Raw genomic sequence first — 26344 nt, forward strand, 5'->3', positions numbered from 1 at the left:
AATCTCGTGAAGGTGTGCGTGGACCTCCACGTAGCAGCCCTCCAGATGTCCAGCAGGGGCACCCCAGACAGGAACGCAGTCATCACCCGGGTGGGGTGGGCTCTCGGACGGACGGGCAGCGGTCAGTTCGCCAGTTGATGACAGTGCGTAATGCAGCCGGAGAGCCACCTTGAGATGGAAGCCTTGGACAAGACCTTCCCATGGTTCACAGGACCAAAGTTCATGAACAGTTGAGAAGTCTTCCAAAAACTCTTTGTGCATGCCACATAGAACTTCAGGGCACTCCAGCAAGTGCAAGGCCCTTTCAGCCAGCAATTAACGTTTCATAAAAAAACCACAGGTAACACCAAAGGCTTGTTGAGGTGGAATTCCGACGGAACCGTCGCATGAAGGAGGGCGTGTCCGCAGCACTACCCTCGACAAAGTCAGATATGGCTGCTTGCAGGATGGAGCCTGGATCTCACCCACCCTCCTGGCCAAGGGGATGGCCACCAGGAAAGCCATTTCCCTTGAGAGGAACTTGAGAGGGGCCTGATGCATAGGCTCGAAAAGAGCCTCGTCAGGGGCCTTCACCGGCGGAAAAGATCGAAACAACTCCTTGACGAGACGATGGGCCAAAAGAAAAGATCTTCCTGGAGACTTGGTGTAGTGGGAGATAGCTGCCAGGTGCACCTTGACAGAGGCATGCACCAGTCTGTCCTTGGCCAAAGACAACAAATATGGAAGAATCTGCAGGGCCGTGATCTTCCGCAACCGCCATCACATAGAAAAAGGCTTCCACTTGTGACCGTAGCACTTAAGAGTCGACAACGCTCTGGCCTTGGAAACGACTTCCCTGCAGTCCGCTGGCAACTTGTATCCTCCAAACCCTAGAGCTGCAGGAGCCAAGCCCTCCAGTTCAGCGATCCTGGTTTGTGATACAGTATTGCGCATTCTTCTCTGGAGAGCAGATCCGCAACCACCGGCAACTGGACCAGAGGCGACGCTGACAGAGTGAGAAGGCCAGGGTACCAAATCTGCCTCAGCCATGCTGGGGAAATGAGTATCATCCTGCATCTGCACTGTTTGAGTGGACTTGCAGCAGAAGTGGAAACATTGGGAACACGTACAGAAACAGGAAGGAGAAAGCGTCCCCCATGCTCTTCATTGGTGGAACCTGCTCGCAAACTTCTGACATTTGGTGTTCGCCGCTATCGCAAACCGATCAATCTGAGACCTGTCCCACTTGAAGAATATGCAGTCCACTTGGACTGCCAAAGTTCCCAACAATGGTGTTCTTGACTCACGCCAGGTGAAAGGGGAGGATGAACATCTCTTTTATGGCCCAGCAAAACAAGCCCTGCGCCTCTTTGGAGATTGATGGGGATAGAGTTCCCGCCCTCACCCCCCGCTTCCTGATGTAGAACATCATGGTGGTGTTGTCTGTGAAGATCCTCACCACCTTGTCCTTCAGAGGAAAATCTTCATCTGAAGTCCTACTTAGACCAATACCTTGCAAACGGATTCATCCATCCATCGAAGTCCCCTGCAGCCAGTCCTTTGTTCTTCGTGCCGAAAACAGAAGGGGACTTAAGGACCTGTATTGACTACCGCACATTAAACCAGATCACTGTAAAGAACCGATATCCCTTGCCACTTATCCTGGAAATGCTGGACCAAATTTGATTTACACCAAATTGGATCTTCGGGGAGCGTACCACCTGGTCCGGGTCAGAAGCAGAGACGAATGGATAACTGCTTTCCGTACCAAATATGGTTTATTCGAATATCAAGTCATGCCCTTTGGGTTATGCAACGCTCCAGCAGCATTCCAATATTTCATGAATGACGTCTTGAGAGAGTTAATTGATGTCTGCGCCCTAGTGTACATAGATGATATCCTAGTGTAGTCAACCTCAAAACAGGATCATATCAAGCACGTCCGTTCAGTCCTTGCCAAGCTCCGTGAACATCATTTATATGTAAAGCTTGAAAAGTGTTTCTTTCACGTAACCGAAGTAGAGTTTCTAGGCTTTATCCTTACTCCCGGAGGCATCAGGATGGACCTGCATAAAGTTGACGCCGTTCTGAAGTGGCCATCACCAACGTCAGTAAAAGGAGTGCAAAGTATGTTGGGCTTTGCAAACTTCTATCGGCGGTTCATACCAGACTTCTCCCAAGTTGTACACCCGATCACTGTATTACTATGAAAAAATAACAAAAAATGTGCCTGGACCGAAGAAGCAGAAAAAGCTTTTCAGGAACTTAAGAAAAGGTTCACCTCAGCGCCAATCCTGCGACATCCACGTCCAGATCTTCCTTATATCGTGGAAACGGATGCTTCCAGTATAGCAATGGGAGCTGTCCTCTTACAAAGAGATCCTGACACCGGCCAGCTACATCCAGTGGCCTTCTGGTCGAAGAAGTTCTCACCTCCAGAAGTAAATTATGCCATTACGTACAAAGAACTCTTGGCAATCAAATCTGCCTTTAAAGCTTGGTGACACTTCCTTCTGGGGGCCAGACACACCATTACAGTTATCACGGACCACCAAAATCGGCAATATCTTAAAACAGCTAAAGCCCAGTCTTCACGCCAGTTGCGGTGGGCTCTTTTCTTCGCCAAATAGGATTGTCATTACATTTCGACCAGGGGTCAAGAATGGAAAAGCTGACGCACTCTCTCGTACTGGCACTGATGACAGTTTATACGGCCCCAGACCCAGTCCCCATCATACCCGAAGACAAACTCTTAGGCCTCACTACGGCCTTAACCCAAATGGAACTGGGAAAAGAAATTCAACAAACCATGAATCCGGATGCCCTCCTTGCATGGAAAGCGCAGGGGGAACAATATTCCATCAAAGATCACTTACCCTTTTTTAAGGGTCGTCTGTACATACCTACCAAGGACTTACAGCAACAAATAATTTCAGGTTATCACGATTCTTTGATCAAAGGACACCCTGGAATTACCAAGACCTTAGCCAAGGTAAAACAGAACTTCTGGTGGCCTACCTGGCGTATAGATGTCATCCAATACATTCAGTCTTGTGGAGTCTGGCACAAAACAAGTCGCAAAAACAAAAACCATCTGGCCTTCTAAAACCTTTGGACATTCCTCCTGCACCATGGCACACTTTTTCCCCTCGACTTCATCACTGACCTACCTTCCAGCCAAGGGTTTACTACCATTCTTGTAGTCGTAGACCTATTCTCAAAGATGGCGCACTTTATTCAACTCAAAGGCCTCCCTGACGCATCCACTCTAGCCAAGGTATTTCTGGACGGTATTGTTAAACTACATGGCTTCCCATCAGTCCTGATCTCCGATCGAGGTAGCCAGTTCGTCTCTAACTTTTGGAGAAAATGTTGTGCAATGGCGCAAATTGACGTCCGGCTATCCACTAGCCATCACCCCCAAACGGACAGTCAGACCGAGAGAACCAACCAGACCCTGGAGTAATACCTATGATGCATGTTGCACCGTGAATTAAGAGACTGGAAGGACTTACTATGGAGAGCCGAGTATGCATATAACAACTCCTTGCTTTCCAGTACCGTACAAACACCCTTTTACACCCTATTCGGTAGACACCCCCGTACCTCAGAACTGGATCTCCCAACCAGCTTGGAAATGCCAGCAGTAAAAACCCTTCACACCAACATCACTCAGGCTTTCAAAAAGGCCAAAGAACATCTAATTCGCGCCAAAGACAAGCACAAACAATTTGCCGACCAACACAGGAAAAAGGCCCCAGACTATCAAGTAGGGAACAAGGTTTGGCTGGCCGCCAGGATTATACCCATCAAAGGAACCCGAACCTTTCAACCCAGGTACTTGGGACCCTACACCATCAAGGCGATTATTAATCCAGCGGTCGTCAAATTAGATTTACCATCCAATCTACACATCCACCCGGTATTTCATCTGTCCCTTTTAAAACCAATGCAGCCTGGTACACGGATTGGAACACCACCAAAACCCATTCTTGTTGACGGAGAACCAGAATTCGAAGTTAAAGACATACTGGACTCTAAGTATTCAAGGGGGAAGCTATACTATCTAATTGATTGGAAAGGATTTGGACCCCAAGATAGATCCTGGGAGCACTGTGAAAACGTTCATGCGCCATGTCTGATCAAAAACTATCATCGAAACTTCCCAACTAAACCCGGGCCGGACAGGAGGAACACCGAGAGGGGCCTTGGGGGGGGGGGGGGGAACTGTCACGGCCCCCATCCAGAAGACCCCCTGGCAAGCCCATGGGCCAGGAAGGGTCTCCACTAAAACCAGGCATCCTTGGCCTAGGCCTTCTTGGGGCCAGTCCTGGCGCCTTTGGCACCAGGCTCATACTTGATAAAGGACTTGTATTGGGGATTGCTTTATTTCAGTGTCAAGCAACATGGAGGTATCCACATAGCTTGGCTTCTTGGAACCAAGCTATGCGGTATAGTATTTTTGGGTGTGGTACCATAGGAACTATTTTACCTGGACTACTCTCTTGAAGCTATTTAAACCACACCCGACTGGGATAACACACTTCACGTTACTTTGCAATTCTGCAACATGACGCTCACCGTGTTCAGCTGCACCTGCGAACCTCGGAAGAACAGCATCTGTAAAGGAGAAAAAGGACATCGTTAGCAGCAGCAGCTTACCTGTCATTTCATTGTTAGCTGTCCACGGCTATTGAGATCAGCCTCCTGGAACCAGCGCTCCTACCGAACCGACGGATCTGCAAAAAAGGAAGAAACAAGGCATTAGACATTTTTACAATTTAATGAACGGTGCCGTCCTCGACCAGCATCGCCTCAGGAATTCCATGCACCGGGTGAGCACCGCGACCTGTTGGAAGACAAGACAACAGGTTAGCAAGAGGCAAGGTATCATAGCGCTGCACTTGGCGCCTACTCACCGCATCAAGGCGCTCTAAAAACGCCATTACTTACCGGCGAGGCCCAATTCAGTCTATGCCACATATTGGACTTCTGCGCACCTAAGGAATAGAAAAGACATTAGTTAAACCGAAAAGGCATGCAAGGACAATAATATAGCACAGCAATAAGACCTACCTGAAAAAGACTCAAAGCGGGCCAGCATCAGTGAAGTAACTCGATTGCAAACGTCCACCAAGCACAACGCGCCCCTGCCAAGAAGGCAGGATGGAGAACACACCTGCATTAAAAACAAGGTGGGGAGAGGTCCAGTGAGGCCGCGGGTATACGGGGTAGTGGGGGACTGTTTACCCCAGTTGCCCAGTCTTGAACATTGCCCACCTGTATTCCAGGAAGAACCCTCCCGCTGGTCACACCTGGGAACCGCAGAGAAGGATACCTGAGTCCCAACTGCTGAGTGGCGTCCCCCGTGGAACCAGGTGAGCGGAACAGAACGCAAAGCCTGCCAAACCAATCCACCTGGGTGCCATGTGGCACCAGGCTGAATCCTGCTGGACTGCACTTAGCCTTGTGGAAAAAGGAAGCTGCAATCGCATAGGAAATTCTCCTGAGGGGCAGGCTGGGAGGGCGATGTGGAATGCGTTGGAGGAACATTGAGTCGAAAGAACATTACCAGTTGGTAAGTAACTTATTCTTCGAATGGATTGTGTCCTCCAACGCATTCCACATCTTTGACAGACTCCCAAAGCAGTATCAGTAAATTGATGAGGGAAAAGAATGTATAGTACCTAATTAGATCGCGGAATAAAGAACCTCCTTCCCAAAGGCCATATCCTGACCATGGATTGTATCCATGGAATACTGTTTTACAAATGTATGGATTGAAGCCCCAGTAGCGGCATCACAAATATTCCTAATAGGAACACCCTGCTAGAGGGCAGTGGAAGTAGCCACGCCCCTAGTGGAATGAGCTCTCAACCCTTCAGGAGGGTCTTTACCCACCAACCGGTAACACTCCGTAATGGTAAGTATAATCCACCTGGACAAGGTCTGTTTGGTAACAGCCTGGCCCAATCGGTGTCCAGCATATCCTACAAAGAGTTGATCGTCCAATCTGACCGTGGACATCCTAGAAATGTAAAAGCTAAGAGCTCTCCTAGGATCCAACCGATGGAGACGCTCCTCTTCCTTACCAGGATGAGGAGGAGGGTAGAAAGACGGAAGAACCACCTTTTAACTCAAATGAAATTCAGAGACTACCTTAGGTAGAAAAGAGGGACATACTCGCAGTACAACCCTGTCCTTGAGAAACACAGTAAAGGGTGGCTTAGATGAAAGTGCCTGCAATTCACTCACTCCGCAAGCGGAAGTAACCGCAACCAAGAACAGTCTTGAAGGACAGTAATCTCAAAGGACAAGAGTGCAAAGGTTCAAATGGAGCACCCATGAGAAACTTCACAAACCAAATTCAAATCCCAAAATGGCACCTGGGAGGGTGACAGCAGAAATACATTAGTCAGTCCTTTTAGAAACTGGGAAATCAAAGGAATCTTAAAATAAGAACATTCTTCAGACAAGCACCTAAAGATACTGTGCCGGCAGGTAACCTTTAATGGTACCCACTTGAAGGCCCCTGTGGGCCAAAGAAAGCAAGAAAGACAAAATCATAGGCATGGAGCACTGAAAAGGATCAACATTGTGATCTCTGCACCGGTCGCAGAACTTACGCCAATGGTACAGGGATTTTGTTGCAGGCCGCCTGGCCGAAAGCACCACCTCCATCACGCCATCCGCGAGGTCCCAATCCTTATACCTCAACCTTTCAGATAACAAGCGTGAAGGTTGAGAGTCTTGATCTCTGGATGCAGAACCTGACCCTCTTGCTAAAACTGTTTCCCCCTCATCAGGTTCCCTTCTTTGGCCCACCAGAGATGATCCAGGGAGACAGAGAGTGGAATCAGAACGGGATCTGACATCCTGCCGGAGAACTGCAACCACTGCATCTTGAGTGCCCACTGCAGGGATCTCATCCGCAGCCTGGCCTCTGGCACCAGAAAAATGCAGGATGCCAGGAGGCTGAGCTACCTTAAGAATTTGAAAGCCAGGGGAGACTGGGCATGTTGAAACTTGTCCACCATCTGCACAATGTGATGAGCCCTTACCTTGGGAGGCAAACACTTCCCCCATAGGACGTGTCCAACACAGCCCCGATGTACTGGAGCTGTTGGGAAGGTGTCAGGTGCGACTTCTTGAAATTTAGGAAGAAGCCCAGCCTGTGAAGGGTGCGACAGGTTACACTGAGATGATCCAACGCTAGTTCGGGAGCGCGCTCCCAGGTCAGCCAGTCGTCCAGGTAGGAGTAGACGTGAATCCCCCCCCCCCGCCTGAGGTAAGCTGCCACCACCACCATGAGCTTGGTGAAGACCTTCAGGGCGCAGGTCAATCCGAACGGCAGGATCCGAAACTGAAAGTGCGAGTCGCCAGCCGCAAACCTCAGGTACTTTCTGTGCGTGGGATGGATCGGCACATGAAAGTAAACATTCTTGAAGTCCAGAGACATCAACCAATCCTGAAGTTGAAGGGCCTGGAGGACTTGAGAAAGAGTGACCATCTTGAACTTGTCCTTCCAGAGAAGTTTGTTCAACCAACACAAGTCCATGATTGGTCTCAATCCCCAGTCTTTCTTTGGGATCAAAAAATAAGGGGAATACCATCCCTTGTTCCTCTCCGCTACAGGCACCAGTTCTATAGCTGTTAGGGAGAATTCTCTGTATAGGCTAATTTCCCAAACCTAGTGAGTCCCCCCAGCAGCTTTGCTGGATTTTTGGGGTTTATTTTTTTTCTCCTGCTAAGAGTGAGACTCTTTTTCTCCCACTCTTAGGCATGATTTGAGAATGTCCTTTGACTATGTAATGTGTTTCATGGGCTATGGGGTCTTTTACTCCATAGGGCTTCATGTGTTTTTGGTATGTGTGTTACACAGCACCCTCAGTGCAGTAACACAGAGGTGTCATAGTGACCCCCAAACTAGACTCCATACCCTGGGACTGACTACTGTCTCCCAGGGCATGTAAAGTCACCCTTGGCTTTTCTAGGCTCAAATTGTGAACAGAACCAGTACAAACCATCATATTGTGGAAGTACTGGTAGGGGTAATTAGATTGCCCCTGGGTCTGTTTTCCAAGGGGGCACTGTCCAGTCCCCCCTGGTCTAGTTTCTGGCTGGTGGCAGTGGATACCACGCGAGATATTCCACCGGAATATTTCCTATGGGATTTTCCCATTCATTTTAAACAACCACTTTTTTGGTGCAATGTTAAAGATACCGCCGGGTTATTTATTTAATATTTATTCCCTGGTTGGGTCTTTTTGCCAGGACTCTGTTTTAAAATGGTGTTTGTGTTCGCCTCTGTAACTCCAACCCAAGTCGAGCCCTTTGTTCCACTTTTGGCGGGCTTCTGCACAGAAGCCTCCAAAAATGGTGCCACTCTGTCTGGGTCTACAGGATGTGTGGGAGGGGGGAATAGGCACCCTGGACTGAGTTGCCTCGGCAACTCAAGTCGCACTCTTGTGTGATTGGCCCAGTGGTGAGCAGCCCGGCTCACCACTTAGCATGTTTGAGTGACAGCTAGGACTGATGAATGGGGATTTTCTGCATAAAAGCAGGGCTTTGGGGACTGGAAATTGAGAAGTCGCCACAGGACCTAAAGAATCCGAAGAGGGAGAAGCTGAGCTGACCTGCAATGACGACACCACTGCTGAACCACTCACCACTTCCCAATGACAGAGAAGATCTTCTTCCAGGAGAGTCTTCTTCCTTTGAGCTGGTGGGGTTAACCAGTTCGCCCTCTTTTCACCTTCCTGGATCGTCTCGTGGTCGAATCGCCCATGCCAAGCACCCCCGGCGGCCGGATAGCCACGCTTCACCACTACCGCGAATAAAAGGGTAGTACCTTTTAACCGGAAAACTCTGCGGCTGGTTTCTTCCCTGGCAGTGCAACGACCTCCAGCTTTCCTCCACATCGAGATCTTCTCTTCCCCCTGGACGAAGCAGCAACTTGCCCCCGCTGCCAGGAACAACTGCCGCCGCTGGAGCTTTCTCACCATTTCAGGTACTGTGTCCCGCCTGGTCTCCCTTGCAACAGACTGTTCAAGGTGTCCCGTAAATCCTTGACTCTCTATCCTGGGGTGACCTGGGACCTGTTAACTAACTTTTCTGAACTGATCTAACTCCTTTTTGAACTATCTGCAAAGAATTTTAAAGTGTACTTCAACTGTGTGATCTTGGGCACATTCCGCCTTGCTCTCTCCAAGAGTGGGCCTGGCCTATGAACTTTTTGCTCCTTAGTAGACCCTGCCTTTCTTGACTTGCTGTGGTTTTTTAAAAGTTTTGGTATTGTGTGTTTTCCTATTTCTGCCTTTTCTCTCCCTTTTTAAATAATTATTGGAGTGCCATTGTGGTTAAGCGCTCACCTCTGTGTTGATAATAAGTGGTGTTCTTTTACAAAGACTTGTCGAATAATTAATCAGGGAGGTGTATATATTTCTAGTGACTGTGTTTGAACTTGCTTGACATATTAGTGTCAGTGTATTTTTACAAGTGTGTTTTTAAATAAATAATTATATACTTTTATACCAAAGCTCTGGCCAGTGTTTGCTTTTGCTACTGTATTTTTGTACCTAATGTGTATATTCTATATACTGCCTAACTCTTCTTGAGAGAAGTCTGACTGCTCAGCCACAGCTACCAGGTAAATCTGGTTGGTACAGACTGCTACCAATTGGGTTTACTGCTAACACCTGTAGTCTTAAACTTTTTGCAGTGGTCCCTAAGGGAACTGCACAGGTTTCTGCCTAACAATAGCACCTTTCTCCAGCAAGGACAAGATTTCCTGCGCAAGGAGCGGATCCGGAAGCTTCAAAGAGAGTTTCCCCAGTGGATTGTCGTGAGGCCGCTGAAGGAAGGGAAGGCAGTAGCCGTGGGCTATGGTATCCAGAACCCACGCATCTGAAGTAATGGCCCGCCATTCTTCAAGATGCTGAGACAGTCTGCCCCCAACCGGCAGACCATGGGACATGGCCTCATGACTGTTTGGAAGCGGCTGCGGCAGTGCCTGAAGGCAAATAGGCAGCTGCCTGAGCAGCTTTGGCACCACGATCTCCCCGACCACAAAGGGTACTTTTTTGCTGGCCCCTTTGACTGGTGGCCCCTCTCGTTCTACCAAAGGAGGAGTAGTAACGAAAAGAACCTCCCCTCCATTGCTGTCCCCTAGGACGAAAAGGTGGAGGTTGATGCACCGTGGCACTCAAAGATTTCGCCGCACCTTTTGAGGTCTGCAACCTCTCAAGGCTCTCGTCAGCCTTGCTGCCGAACAAATGTGCGCCATCAAAGGGCATGTTCAGAAGACGAGCCTGTACACCCAGAGCAAACCCTGACTTCCGCAACCATGCAAATCTGCATATAACGGTGCTCACAGCCATGGATCGGCTAACACTGTCAGCCGTATCCAACCCCGACTGAAGGGATTCGCACATGGCATCCTTTCCGTCCTGCACGAGAGCAAGGAACCCAACCCTTTCTTCCCCCTTGGGAATATGCTCATCCGCCAAAGAAACAATTCCACAGAGTGTGTGAAAACCTTGCCAAAGCACACATGGAGTTGAACGATTTCAATGCCATGTTACCAGCGAAAAATACCTTCCGGGCCCAACCGTCGAAGCGTTTGTCGTTCCTATGCAGAGGGATGGTAGGGTACACCGCCTGCCTCGAGGTGGCCATAGCCGCCTGAACCACCAAACTCTCGGGAGTGGGGTGAGTAGATAAATAGCTGGGGTCGCAACAGGGTCAGAGGACGGACCTTGATCTAAAATGTCCGTCAGATCATTCTGCACAAAGTCTTTAGGAGGACTGGACCAGCCCAGATACTCCGAGACCCTCGCCATGAGCCTCCTGTACGAGGACTCTGCATGAGCCCCAGGGTCAGGCCTACCAAATTCCACTTCCGGTGAAGTGTCCAACCCACTGGCATCATAGAGGGTCTGGCACAAATCCTCCAACTGACTATCTCCAGAAAAAAGTGGAGCATCCTCAAGGTCACCAGGGTCCTCAACCTGAGATCTTTCCTCCGCTTCATAAATGTCATCCAGTGGGAGTTGAAACCGAGGCCTTAGGACAGACGAGGGCCTGGAGGCCAAAACAGGCCGCACAGACTTCCCAATAGCCTTCCTTGGAGGATCCACGATATCCGGGTACTCCAGAGGCAAATTTCGAGAAAGAAATTCCCAAAGGTGCCAATAGCGCCAAAGGCTTCGACGTCGAAAACCTCAATGCCGTGAGCGCCGAAGTCGGACGGACACAGAGCCGACCGAGACGAAGCTGGCATTCAAGCCCTCCGTAGGTAGCTGTGGTCTCGCTGGGGATGAGGTCTGAGACCTAGAGACACGTCTCTTACGACTTGACGATTCCTTGTCCGTACGGGACCTCGAAGGCTCCCGATGGGAGTCGTGCCGTGAACCCGAGCCCGAAGGCGTGCGAGCCATGGAACGAGACCGATCCTGGCCGGCTTAGTCAGTAGGTGCGACCTGACCCATGCCCTGCGACTGAAAAATCACTTACATGGATTGTTTAAATGCCGCTCAATCCTCCAGAGTCGAGGACTTTGTTGGGCACGTAACCTTCCTCGAGGCACCATCCTCCGGTGACGGCGCTTCCTAGAGTGCCAGGATGAGGAAGTTGAGTGGTGGGAATCACTCCGGGTCTGAGATTCCACGGGATTCCTTCCGACGAGGAGAGTCGCCCCTTAAGTCGTCGGTGGAAACCACCTTGGTCGTCCGGGACTTAACAGGCTTAGAGCCCCTACCTACCAGGAGCTTCCCCTTCTGCTCCCGCAAGGTCTTGGCAGTCAGCGACTGGCATTTCGACTAGTCGTCTGTGTCGTGCGACTTCCTCAGGCACCACAAACAAATGCGGTGGGGGGGGTCGGTGAGCGACATTTTTGATTTGGAGTCCCAGCAGGTCTTGAGTCGGAGGGGTCGAAGAGAAAGACATTGTAACGATGAACACACGAGTCTCACAAAGTTAACACGTTCGCAGAAAAAACAGAACTGAGGTTACGGGCGCCATGTGTCCTATTTATAACATCCTGTGACGTTTCCCTCGACAGAGGCCTTTGAGGAACATGGATCCAACGCCATCGACGCAGGACGCCCTCTGCCGAAAACGTTTTTAAAGTGCACAGCTGTGGACATTACATGTCAAAGATGTGGAATGTGTAGGAGGACACAATCCATTCAAAATAGGTATTTGCCAAGCTCTGTCATGGTATGATCAGGTGATCACACTATTTACCAGCTGCTGTGAGTTTATGGCCAGTTCGTAGCATAATATTAGTGCCAATACTTTATTTACTGGAGACATCTAACAGATGTTATACAGGGCTTACACCATTATCTTATAAGAGCTACCGGATGCAATTGTGTTTTAACTCGATCTGGTTAAAACCTACTTCTATGGATGTTTGTGCAAAATAATATAGAGTATTGATTGTGAGAACCCTCTAGTAGAATGAATGTTATTTTACATATGCACTGTTTTTTAATTTGTGGAAAAAAAATGTTAAATACTTCTCTGTAATATACATTCTCTCTCCAGCGCCAGCTATCTTACAAAGATTTTTTAGCCACCAGGAGGGCGGTGCAGTGCAGCTCTGCCTCAGCTCCACTGAGCGCCACTGCATGCCCCAACGCCGAATAGTAGGATTATCGGGGGCAGTATACAGGGAGTTGCTGCGCCGCCGCCCCATGATCTCAGTTTCACATTTTTGCCCGGCAGAAGAGATGAGGTGTACAAGTTATCCTCCATGTAGGGAGGGCAATGAAAAATCTGTGGGATGATGGACTAATGCATTATAAATAACATTAACACTGGTAAAGTATTATTTTCTTCTAGTTGATCCCTTTCTCCCACAGATTCATCATCGTAGACTCCCATAGCAGCACAGACATCTGGAGAAGAGCAAGAAACCACCAGAAAGTTTGGACAAAGCAAATATCTTGCCCTGACAGGGAATCCACTCAGTAATGTTTGGAAAACCTGTGCAGAGAATCTGTAGCAGATATCCAAGGCATGAACCTCTCCCCTCCACCCTGCAGAGGTGGCAGCCAGGAGACCCTCAGGGACATCTTTGTCAGATCAGACCATTCAGAGATTAAGACGATGATCCATCTGGACAGGGTCTGCTTCATAACAGCCCTGCCTGCACAGACACCACCAGCAAAACCTACAAATAGCCGTCATCTTTTCTGCTGTCCCTCGTCTGCAGAGCACAGGAGCTGAGAGCTTGCACACAGTCCAGCCCACAAAAACCACAGGAAGGTGGTTTTTCTGAGAGATGAAATTCGGTCACAACTTTTGGCAGGCAGAACAGTCACACTCGCAAAGTGACCTGCTCCATAGAGAACACAAAGTAAGCAGGTTTAACAGGCAAAGCCTGTACTTCCCACATCTGTCTCACAGAACTGATGGCAACTGGGACATTCACCTCAACTGTGAGCAGTCTCAGAACACAAATGCAGTCTCAAACAGAGCACCCATAAGAAACACCAACAGTAAATTCAAATTGCACGCAGGAACACAAACTTTGTTTGGCAGGGTGCTAGTTGCAAAAATCCTGCACAAACTGTATAACAAACCGGATGGCAAAGGAGCCATGCTTAGGAGTACTTTAAAAACCAAAATGGTAGCCATGTGCCCCCTTCACAGTGCCAATCTGCAGGTCCATCCAGGCTAAAGAAATCAGGAATCTAGTAAAGAGGAAGAGAGAGATCAAATGGTCTAGACCACCCTCCTGACCCCAAGTCAAGAATTTACGCCACCTGTAGCCATAGACAAACTTGCAGGCAGGCACTGCTATCAAAAATCGAGCTAGTTCATTTAGGATGTCGCCCGACAAGTTCCACTCCTTATACCTTCACCTATCAGTAGCAAAGCATGAAGGTTTAGGCTGCTGTGGCTCAGATGGAGCTCCCAGCCCTCCAAAGTGGAAGTGTAGGTCCACCCCCACTGGAACACGTCAAGGAGGGCAGATGGACATACCTATAGCAGCTTCGGGTAAAACATCCACTAGGCACAGTCAAAAGAAATCGGAATGAATGTGGACCCGAACTTCCAGTCTCCTGAAAACCAGTCTAATGACAAGGAGTAGGGACATAAAGGTGTTTGAAGTTCTATTTGAAAACCAATGCATCTCCCAGCTACCTCTGTGGAAGAAATCCCTGGAACACAACAAGTTGTTATTCCTGTTCACATTGGAAATTAAGCGGTCGACGTAAGGTGTGCACAAGAAGGCAAAGATCTCCTCCAGAGCTCCCATTCAGGGGCGGCCGAAGTCAATCTGCTTAGAGATGGGCTCTGTAATCTGTGGCTTTCTAGATATCATGGTCCATGACTCACATGATCTCTTGATATAGATTATGCTGGCTAGGCCTGCTGTAAATTGTAGTCCATCTTCGGAGCAAAAGGGTGCAGACCCCTTGCTTATACAATACGCTATGATGTCTGGTAGCAGAAAGTTGAGTCACCATCAGAGAATCATTTCAGTTCAGACCCACAGTCATATTGCTACCCAGCATTTAGGCAACCACCCCAGGTGGGTAGTGCATGTCATCATATTGCACTTCACAACTGCCTCGCACAGATGGGAGAAAGGCAATTGGAACCAGTCTGCTAGCATGAATTTCCAGAAAGTTGATGCGTTCCTGGGCTTCTGTCAGAGGCCTCTCACAGCACCTTAGCTCTTTAGGGGGCGTCTGTGACCGGCATCAGTTGAGACCTGGGTTGTAAAGCAACACCACTGTCAGCATTTTGTCTTGCAGGGCCCACTTTAGGCAATCTCGAGACACAGAGTACAAGACATGCAACAGGTCTGACATGTGGCCCTGGAACCGAGACTCTGGAGTAACCTCATGCATTACCATGCAACCTGCACCACAAGGATGCAGGAGGCCCAGAAGAAGCAGAAAAGCCAAGGCCTGAACCAGCTGCTCGGATTGAAATACATGGACCATTTGAGAGACGTTTGCTACCCAATCCTTTGGAGGGAAGGCACTTTGATGAACCAGAGGGATTGAGACGGTGAAATGTAGGACCTTTTGAAGTGCAGGGAGTAGCTGGAACCTTCCAAAAGGCACATGTGCTAAACTCACAGGTAGGGCAATATGTGAAAAAAGAAGTGAGGTCTGAAAAGAAAGGCCCTTTGAGCAGAGGAAGAAGGCTGCTGAACGGCAAGGACCTGTTGGCCAGGAACATGCAAGGATTTATCGCCCTTTGCCCCAAACAGGTTGTAACCAACAAAGGACATGTTCAAAAGGTGTGACTGAACATCAAGAGGTAATCCTGAAGTCCTCATCCAAGAGTGTCTCGCAAAAACGGACCCAATGCCTATTGCAGGGGTCATGCAATGTGCAGTGTTGGACCTGATCGCAACATGTGTGGCCCATCAGAATGTTGAAGCCCTCCATCTCCCTAATCATCAAGTTCTCTGCCACTTTGAGCATCAGAGTTCAAATGTGTCCTTGGCCACAGGTAGCATTCGCAGCCCAGAAGGGAAGGCTGCAAGAAGCATGGTATCCAGTCTTTTGCTCACCCAGTCAGGGGGCAAAGACGGAAAAGATGTAGTCTAAACCCACCATCGCAGCCTGCACCATCAAGCTCTCCTGTGATGGGTGAGTGAAAAGAAAGCCCAGATCACAGGGAGCCAGACAATGCTTTTTTGGCAAGGTCCCATTTTACTGCAGGGACTGAAGTCAACCTCTCCCAGGTGGCTTAGAAAGGGGCAGCAACTGCTGAGTTGATTGGCGAACAGTCTTCCTTGGAGGACCATTGTCTAAAACGTCAGTCAGGTCAAACAGAACCATACTGGTGCTTGGGGGGGCCAAACAACAATAATGTCTCTGATACTGTCTCCACCACTTTGGTGACCACCTTCTGAAAAGAAGGGGGAGGCCTGCCTGTCTGCCTGTCACTGGTGCTAGAAGGATATCCAGCTCTGGAGAATTGTCTAAATCATTGGCCTTCTTTAGATCTGTGGCCAAGCCCATGCAGTCCTTTCCCTCACCAGAGGACTCCTCAGTGAAGTCCCCAACTCTTTGTAGTAAAAGGGTTCAAAACCAAAGGGGATGGCAACCCCTTGTGCAAAGATTTTAGTCATCTTCGAGAGGAACTTTCTCCTTGAATTGGGAGTATATCTGGAGAAATGCCAGCTCCGCAGAGGTGAGTGAAGCTGGGGCATCAACACCTAGCAGTAGAGGCACCTGGGGTCAGCAAGGATTATTGTTCATAGCTGAAGCCAGAAACAAGCCTGGAGGCATGCAGTTGCAGTCCAAAGAGTTACCACTGCCAGCTTCTCCAAACATTGTGGGTTCCAAAGATCCCACCGGCACGAAGGCAAATAATTGCTGCCTATATTTATCAGACTTCTCCAGAGTAGAGGATTTAGTAGGAAAGTGTACCTGCATCGTATATGATAAAACCTCTGAGGTATTGCTGGAGCGATCGTGATGACTCAACTTTCCAGAAGAAAAGGGATGACTGGAAGAGTCTCTCCACGAACAAACTCTTCTTATGCTGAATCTTGCTCTTATCTTTCCAAATAGGACACTGTTCCTCCAAGCAGATGAAACGCAGAATTCACTGAGCCCTCTAGAGACCGTAAAAAATGTTCTGAAGTCAGCCGGCACTAAGGCGAGAATAGCTAACATGAGGAATTTGTGGGAGGAAAACATTTATTCAGAAATATGGTTAGCATTTGAATGTGTTTCACTGTGGTTTTGCTTCAAAGTGGTTCTGATTATTTTTATCGACAAACCCACGGGTAGTATGCCAACCTAGTGCTAGGTAGCAACTAAAGAAACATGGAATAAGCCATCCCCAACTGTGTCTTATGAAAATCCAGAGTTTCTTAATGAGACCGTATGCAGTCATGGAGCTGCAGGAATCCCAATGGAATTTTCAGTACACTTGGCAATCGAGGGGTGTTTTATTCCCTACATTGCATGAGGTGCCCACCACCTTCACTTCCAAACACCATTTCATTTTCTCTGCCCTTTTTCATGTTCTGAGGTTTACTTCCTTCCTTTCACACACTTCTCTGTTCTGCCCAACATTTTTTTCTATTTGGAATTTTATTAAACAATTCACTCATTTTTCTTATCCTCCCATCTCTGCCATGTTCCTTCTTCACTTTATCTTAGTTCTACCCCCTTTGACTTGCTCAATGCATTTTCTGCATATTGTGTATTCATCTCATTTTCCCCACCTTCATCTCTATAATTCTTTGTCTTTTATTCATCCATTTCATTTCCATCTCGGTTTCCCACCAAGTTCCTTGCCCATTTTCCCTAGGCATAGCCCATCTTGTGCAAACAAACAGCCATCAGGAGCCAACCACTCTCCATGATGACCAATTCCTGATGCGACCCTGGCAACTGAATCTACTTGTTCTGGCAGCAAACATTTTAATAGTGATGTCTATTTCTGATTACTGGTTAGAAGTTAAGTCATAAAAAGACTGGAAAAGAAAATGATGTGCAGTTTCGTTTCTCATTGCAATGGCAAACTTAAACACATCACAGGTTCCAACTGGTCTTTTAAGTAAATGCTGCTTTAGTTTTATGAATATCAATTTGTTTACTAGGTCTTGCACACTTCAGGTGCCCTACTCTCCTCACCTGAAAAGTATAAAACAGTCTAGTGCTTCTTCTCTTGCAATAATGAGCACATACCCGTAAAAGTACTATAAGGAGCTTTATCATAACTTATTTAAATGGCGATATTCACGCCTACTCCGGAACCACAAACAGACATGTTTTGGGAAAAAAACTATTCAGGTAAAGTCCATTATGCACAGAAGCATTCCGTCCAGCTTTTAGGTTTTCGCATAATAAAAATTTAAATGAACATATTTGCATAAACATAAGGGAAAGTATCCAACAATGGTAAGAAGCTCCAAATATAGTAACGAACAACAGGGGAGAAAAGAGCCACTGGAGTGGAAGACCATTTACATTGTTTAAAGATAGGTTTGACCTTGAGGCACAGACTGAAGAAGTAGATTCTCTTAAGCAGAGTTTCTTCACACGTCACCCTCATTTCCCAGTTTCCCCTCCAAGTAATCTTTCAGAAAGAACACAGTCAATGAGAGAACCAGTTCAGTCAGTCTTTCATTCAAGAAATAATGCTTTAAAGGTTCTTATTCCATAAGGCTCAATACAAATATTGGTTTGTCACAAGAATAATTAGAGGTAAACAAGGGAGGATGCAACCAAAGTGCTTTCCGTCAGGTATACCATTTAAAGTGATTTGATTTGTAACACCCTCCCGCTTGCCTCCCTCCAAAAGCCCTGTGATGGAGGAGTACTTTCTGTGAAATGGATTTATGTACCCTATACTCCTCTTTGCATGCATTTCTTCTCCAGTCTTTAAAGGCCCTAGAGTCAACCAGGCGACATGGAAAACTACATCAATAGAACACTTTGGGAATCTTAATCTGCCCCATCTACATTCATGAATAGAAGGCAATTCAGCTTTTTTTTTTTTGTTTACATATATGTGTTTGTAGATCTATTTATATAAAACAAATCTAGCCACAGGCAACCAACAAAAGATGACTGGGTAGCTGCTACAACATGGCAAATAGCCTCAGCAGCACAAGTAAAGGGTTTCTCTTGTTAAGGAGGCAGTTGGCCAGGGTGGTTCCATGGGCATGGTGCACCTTTGCTAACAGACACTGTTCAGAACGGGGAGGAAAGTCTTGACAAAGTTAATTCGGGTTTGCCGGAAAGTCCCCAAAACACTATGTGTAGAAGATCATCTCTGGGATCTGTCCATCCTCCACAGAAGTGCCATTGTTGTTCCCAGCTGCGTAGCAAAACGTGAAGCAGGTCTTAGCACCTGTAGTGGGCGATTCATGGATGACTTTGCGCAGTCCTTTCGTTCCATAGTGAGAATCTGGGCCCTGTAATGAGAGTAAACACATTTACGGCATTTCTCCAAATGCAGTTACTTCATAGTGCCAAACAAATATAAGTCATTGAGGACCACTGCAACTACATTGGCTACTTCAGAAAGCAAAAATCGATGTGCTGCAGATGGACACTTGTTATCCGGCTCCCACGGTTAAAAGATTTATGTCGAAGAATTTTAGGAAAGGAGGCCGGAGATCACAAAAATTGAAATAAAACACCTAAATAATGTGTTCAGAGATGTGCGTATAATTCCCTTTAAGAGCGTGTTCTCACTGCAGCATTCAACATTTAGAAATGGAAATGTACACGTGTGCTCCAAAACATGACGTTGAACAAAGATATGTAGGGTTAAGTAGAAGGGGCATGATGGAGGTTCAAGAGAAATCAACAGGTAAATAAAGAAAAGGAAAAATTACCTTCATGGTGATTCTGATTCTATTAGTTCTTAGTCTACCTCCTTTAAAACCTAGATGGCCTATTGCTGCATCACCAGGCAGGACAAAAAGTACTTCTGAAAGATATGCTGTCACTTGAAAGTTTTTGATTGGGCTCTGCATGCCTCAACTTCTCAGACACTGACCTTCTCCTTATGAGCAAAGTACACCCAACCTTTTTCTTATGCCATGAAAGGTTAGATGCTGTGAAGGCAGGAGAACAAGGGCTTAGAACCAAAATTAGCACAAAGTTGATTTTTCCTTTTCTCTGTTGTCCTACTAAACCATTTTGATTGGGAACCAGATTAAACCATTACGTCACAGAAGGGAAGTAATAATAATATACACAGAGCATGTTCAAACAAACAAATTGCAAAGAACTTTGTGACCAAAGGATGCATCACTTCTGGGGTAAATATCCAAAGATCAAGGTTTAAATAAAAAGGTATATTAGCATGCTCAAGCAGCTGTTCCACATATTTGCAGGAACAGGACATTTCTCTGAAGACCATAAATACTTTCCTTTGTTTTGGTGGAGTGGCCATATAGTCTTGAAAGCATCAGAACTCTTCCCATCTTGCAGAAACAAGAAATGCAAAAAAACCTACCAGCAAAACTGACTGAATTGCTGTCTTGCCAGTGCTAAGACAACAAAAACGATAATATTTTGTATTGACTGATTTTATTCTACGTTATGCAGAATCACCTCACTCTAGGAACCATGCACTCCAAGATGGCCGACTGCAAGGTTATCTCATGATTCATATGAAACTCAGAAAGGACAATTTAGGGTTGACAGAAGGATCTTCGAGGAACCACTTTATCCTATGGAATAGAATTATTAGGCACCTTTGAAGAAAGGGCATGTCATTTTTACCAGACGTAATTACTAAAAGAAAAAAACAAGTTACTTACCTACAGTAATGCTCTTTCACATGAAGGAGTGTTGCTAGATCTGGAAAAGATTTGGGGGTACACTAATGTCGGGTCTCAGGGCTAGCTATCCTTTTGGATGTAGCCCCTGAGCTTCTGTCCATGTCTACAACCAAATGACACGGGGCTATAGCCCCCATAGCCCCCAACTAGCGACGCCTCTGTCAAATGGATAACTTCCTAGCAACGCCTCTGTCAAATGGATAACTTCCTCCTACAAATTCATCATATTTTGAAATGACAATCAGATGCAGAATGGTCTAGAACACTATTACAGCCAACAGAGGGCATTGAAGTCTTATAGAAGGAACAAGTTACTTACCGGTAAAAGAAAAAACAGTTTCACTTTCACTTATAAACTGTCTTTCTCCTATAAACCAATCACTGAGCTCTGGGCCATACTGCTCCCAGCCAAATGACTGCCCTCTCCCCAAACCCCTCATTTGGCACCCATATTCAGATTTGGAAGCACGTTAAATGTCAGTATGACCAAGAAGAGCCACAGAGAGGCAGGAAGGAGGGTTTGCATGTGAATCCATGCCAAACCCATGTTGGAGAACAACAATTACAGTTAAGTAACTTGTTCCTTCTCCAGCAAGGGGTCTGGCATGGATTCACATGCTCATTTACAAAGAATACATAGCAGTACATACATACACAACCATAGGAGGTGACAAGGCTTAATTGAAGCAATAACTCTTACCTCCGGACAAGGCTCACCTTCAAGCGAACAGGCAGGTTGTGCAGCACTGCTTGGCCGACCCTGGACTCCTCCCTGGAATCCCTGTCGACACAGTAGAATCTCGAGCTGGTGTGCGTGGACCTCCATGTAGTAGTCCTGCAGATGTCCAACAGGGGCACACCAGACAAGAACGCTGTTGTCACAGTGATCGCTCTGGTGGAATGTGCTCTCGGACAGCTGGGCAGCAGTCAGTTTGCCAACCGGTGACAGTGAATGATACAGCCAGAGAGCCACCTGGAGATGGAAGCCTTGGACAAAGCTTTCCCATGGTTCACAAGACCAAAGTTCATGAAAAGTAGTGACGTCTTCTGAAAACTTTGTGCATGCCACATAGAACTTCAGCACTCGAGCCACATCCAGCAAGTGCAAAGTCCCTTCCACCGGCGACGAAGGTGTCAGAAAAAACACTGGTAACACCAAAGGTTAGTTGAGATGGAATTCCGACGGGACCTTTGGCACAAAGGAGGGGTGCGTCAGCAGCACCACTCTCGTCTTGTGGAAAGTCAGATAAGGCTGCTTGCAGGACAGGTTCTGGATCTCACCTACCCTCCTGGCAGAGGTGAAGGCCACGAGAAAAGCTGTCTTCCACGAAAGGAACTTGAGAGGAGCTTGATGCATAGGCTCGAAGGGGGACCCCATGAGCCCTGTCAGCTCCGCGTTCAGTTCCCACGGTGGGGAAGGCGCCTTCACCGGCGGGAACGATCAAAACAGTCCTTTCTCCTTGACTAGACGGTGTGACCAAAGAGAAGACCGCCACAGAGACCTGGTGTAGCGGGGGAGATAGCCGCCAGATGCACTTTGATGGAGGTGTGCGCCAGCCCCGCCTTAGCCAATGACAACAAATACGGAAAGATCAGAGGGTTGATCTTCTGCGACCAGCACCAAGTCGCAAACCGCTTCCACTTGTGCCTGTAGCACTTAAGATTCGATGATGCCCTGGCCCTGGCAAGGACCTCCCTGCAGTCCACCAGTAGCTCGTACCCACCGAACTCTAAGGCTGCAGGAGCCAGGCCTTCGGGTTCAGCGATCCTGGGTCGTGGTGCAGGATTGCGCCTCCTGCTCTGGCGAGCAGATCCGCAACCACTGGCAGCTTGACTGGAGGTGATGTCGGCAGGCTGAGAAGGTCCGGGTACCAAATCTGCCTCGGCCACGCCGGGGCGACGAGGATCATCCTGCACCAGCACAGTTTGAGTTGACTGATGACTCGTAGTAGTAGAGGCAACAGCGAGAATGCGTACAGGAACAAGCTTTCCCACAGGATGGGGAACGCTTCCCTCATGATCCCTTACTGGTGGAACCTGCTGGCGAACCTCTGGCATTGGTGTTCGTCGCTGTCGCAAACAGATCGATCAGGGGTCTGCGCCACCTGAGGAAGAGGTTGACCACTTGATCCTGCCAAAGCTCCCACCGATGGCAAGAGCGCAGCTCCCTGCTGAGAGAGTCGGTGACGGTGTTCTCGACTCCCGCCAGATGAAAAGGAATTATAAACATCCCCTGGGCGACGGCCCAGTGCCACAAGTCCTGCGCCTTTCTGGAGAGCGCTGAGGATCTGGTGCCCCCCTGCTTCCTGATGTAGAACATCGTGGTGGTATTGTCTGAAGACCCTCATCACTTTGCCCTTGAGTGATGGAAGGAACGACTTGAGGGCCCAGAGCACTGCCCGCAGTTCCAGGACATTGAGGTTGAGAGTCCTCTCCTGCGGTAGCCACAAGCCTCTGGCGTGGAGATGTCCTGTGTGGGCTCCCTTGCCCTCCAGGGACGCGTCCGTGGTGACCGTCTCCTGGTACAGGGGGCTCTGGAAGTGGAAGTAAGCATCCTCCAGATCCAGCGACGTTAGGATGTCCCCTTCCTCCAATTGGCCGAGCACGTATTGCAACATGACCATACTGAATTTTTAGGACTTGCAGATATAGTTTAGTTGCCGCAGGTCGAGAATGGGCCTCCAGCCCCCGGTCTTCTTTCTTACTAAGAAGTATCTGGCGTAAACTCTGGCGCCCCGGGGTCGTTTTGGAACACGCTCTATTGCCCCTTTTCTTAGCATGGCCCGTACCTCCTGCAGGAGGCGAGGGAAGTGCTGCTCCTGCCGAGCCACCGGTGGTATCCGCAACACTTCTGCTGGAATTCTACAGTGTGTCTGTGGGCGACAGCTTCCAGCACTCATCAGTCGATGGAGATCTTCCACTCGTTGATGAAGCCCACCAGCCTGTCTCCCACCAGGGTGCATCGGTGGGGGCCCAACATATTGGCCTATTCAGTCCTGCTTCTAGGCCTGTGTGCCGCCTTGGGAGCGACGACGGCGGCCACCTCTGAAAGCCTTGGAACAACCCCTATGGGCCTCCTGGGTCGTGGACCGGGAGGGTTGATGGTAAGAGAACAATCCACCGCCAAAACCCATTGATGATCTTCTGGATTTGTCTCCTGGTCGGGGCCCTTGCCTTAGTGAACACCTATTGGCAAGGCTGCGGAAGGCAAAGGCTCCTGTCATAACTTAGATTGAAAGGATACACATACTCTGTAGATCAGTTCATGTAGTTTATTGCTCATCAGGTTACATCAGGATTCATCAGCATAAGTAATCAATAAGCTAGGAAGATCTTGTGGAGAGCCCACTGGCTCCCACCACCCAGGCTACATCTTCATCAACTGCCTGGGTTGGAACTCTCACCACACAACATTCTTTTCAGGCACACATGGTTCCACGCTGGCATTCTACATGGACATCAGCACTCACCTTGAACATACATACAGGGGCCAGGACCAGACATAACACAGCTGCCTCTGTTACCATATGAAGTACAGGAGGGCGGACACCATTCAATCAACTCTCACACCACCTCTAAGACCGAATATTTCCTCACCCGGAGACAGAGGCAGCCAACCAGGCGTAACTAACTTGCTACAGAAGGCAGCACCACAACCCATACACTCCAAACCATCTGGATATAGCATGACTCTTCCCATCCATTCCTGCCACAATTTAATATCTAGGCTGCCACCCTAGAGAACTAACCTGCCCCTCCATGGGCTACCAAACTGCGTCCCTACACCACCTGTAACAAACAAAACCCTCTTCCATCCATCCATCTCTGCCACTAAGGGACCTCCAGACTGCCATCCGGAGCACTACCTTGCCCGAACACACACACACACATCTCAGCCAGATAGGAACGCCCACAGTGGGATCTACCACTGCACTGCAAACACTCTACTTACAACCAGTTTTAATTTGCTGGCCAGGCAACATAAGACCCATCAAAGGGAAGAACCAGGTACCAACCGAAACTCCCATCGGCAGAATGTAAGAAGAGTCGGGGTGAGTGGGGGGTTGATGGAAATCAAACTGCACACACAGGACCCCAAATAATGGGAGTGGCACAGTTGAATACAATGTCCAAAGAAGGATTTTGTAAACCAACACATGATTTATTTCTTCTAACTATTCCATAATCTTCAAATCACCTACACTAGTCATGAAACACCGTAAACTCCATAACTCACAAATTTGCAAAACTACTCTCAAACTTGAATGTAGAAAGCGTCCTGCCCACACCCAGTCTACAATACTGATAACTCTTGTCAATGCAGTCAACACACTTGCATAACCATCGAGTCCTGCGTTGACATCAGTATGCAACTGGCGTCTTAACCAAGACACTAGAATTCAACCATAAAAACACAATTTCGGTAAACTTCGCAAAATTGCATGCCACTCCTTGGGTGCAAACTACATGGTCACTCCACCTACTCCACAACGCCACACTACAAACCACACATTGAACATACCCACGACAAATATACATTTCTCCTCTTGCTTTTTTCTGAATAGTGTACTTCAAAACATCAATTTGTTCACTGCACATTCAAAAACACACACAATTTAGCTGCAACATGGCTATAATCTCTAAGTTGCATATTTCTAAACAACCACACTGCATTCTTCTTGAACACTTCTACCTACAACCGTTATACATCCTCTGTGCCATAACATTGCATGAGTCTCCTGAAATTCCTCCAAAGGTTAATTTTACAACCTCACACTCGACACGCTGCTGGCACAGTAAGTCATAACAACTGCAAACCATACCTTATTAGTACAACTAACTCAATGTCCAATGCTGCCGCTAAACAGAAGATAACTGAAATTCCTCAAAGGTTAAATCTTAACGAAAAACAATTACAGAACCATCCACATGCATAACTCTCACGGATGTGATCTACAACTATACACCAGCACTTAATATCTGTCAGCGGGTTATTCATTTGCTCTGTACACAACCCATACACACCCCCACAAAAATTAGTAAAACACACAGTGCATAATGTAGGCATGCGTAACTACATGCTCAGCGCACAATAGCAGAGAATCTGCACATTTCATGAAACCTTTGAATACATCAAACACCTGCACGTTTGAACACATTTCATTGTGTGATTACATTTCATTAAATATTCCAATATGACCTCCTCATTACAATTGTTCAACGCCTCAGCACTAATCCAATAACTGACTGCAGTTGGAGTCAGGACCGTCGAAACCCATTAGATAAGTGTACGCCATGTGATGACGGACCGTTATTGGAGAGAAACTGTATTCATTCAACTCCCTTCCCATATGGAGCTTCAAAAATATCATTAACATCTCTTCTATTGTTACCAAAATTAAGGAAGATCAGTCACAATGGAGCTGGCGTCATCCAAGGGCCCACATTTAGGTGTACTGCACCCGGCATCGCCCTGCGTCGTCCCTGGGTTATTCCTTCTCTGTGCGTATCTTGCTGGTCTGTCCCTGCGCAACACTTTAAAAGGAGAGCAGACGTTTCTTTGTCAGCACGTCCCTCCCTTTATTTTACAGCCAGAGTAATTTCTCGGTGGGTGGATCCCCTGCCTATGTTATACTTCCAGGAAGATGTTTCTCCAAAGTCCACATTACACACCAAGGTTCATTCCTCAGATCATCCTGTTTGTGATACACTGCTCTGCATGACAGGATCATGGAATGCCGGTGAGAAGAGTTTGACCACCAACTCCTTCACCAATTCTGTGACATCACCACCATGACTGGGGACACAGCACAGAGAGCAGCTCTTGGGCTCCAACCACCGCAATGGCAAAGCGGCATCCCTCATACAGCGCCATCCCTCATGCAGCTCCGGCTCTGGAGGCATGCGTTCCGCACCCAGCAGTGCCATGTAAACATTGTCTCTGGAGGATAGCTCAGGGGCAACGTGCTCGCCTTGGAAGCAAGACAACACGGAGCAGCACAGGTTCGATTGCCGGGTCTGCGCTTAGAAATTTCTCGGTATTAAGCGCGTTACAAACAATTACCTATCATATCA

The 26344-nt window shown here is 47.8% G+C and overlaps 1 protein-coding gene across 2 annotated transcripts in view; it reads right to left on the minus strand.

The window, feature by feature from the left end:
- Positions 1-17666: 17666 nt before the first annotated feature.
- The window catches only part of BTBD2 (BTB domain containing 2), a 628042-nt gene continuing 619364 nt past the window's right edge, over positions 17667-26344 (minus strand). The window contains exon 9 of one of the 2 annotated variants that reach the window (XM_069649505.1): positions 17667-18889. In XM_069649505.1, coding sequence (XP_069505606.1) covers positions 18728-18889 — 162 coding nt within the window. In that variant the 3' untranslated portion in view covers positions 17667-18727. The remainder of the gene's footprint in view (positions 18890-26344) is intronic. The other variant, XM_069649506.1, reaches the window with a different exon arrangement.

The sequence above is a fragment of the Ambystoma mexicanum genome, chromosome 1p (genome assembly GCF_040938575.1).
Source record: "Ambystoma mexicanum isolate Mex_15411 chromosome 1p, UKY_AmexF1_1, whole genome shotgun sequence".
NCBI lineage: Eukaryota > Metazoa > Chordata > Amphibia > Caudata > Ambystomatidae > Ambystoma > Ambystoma mexicanum.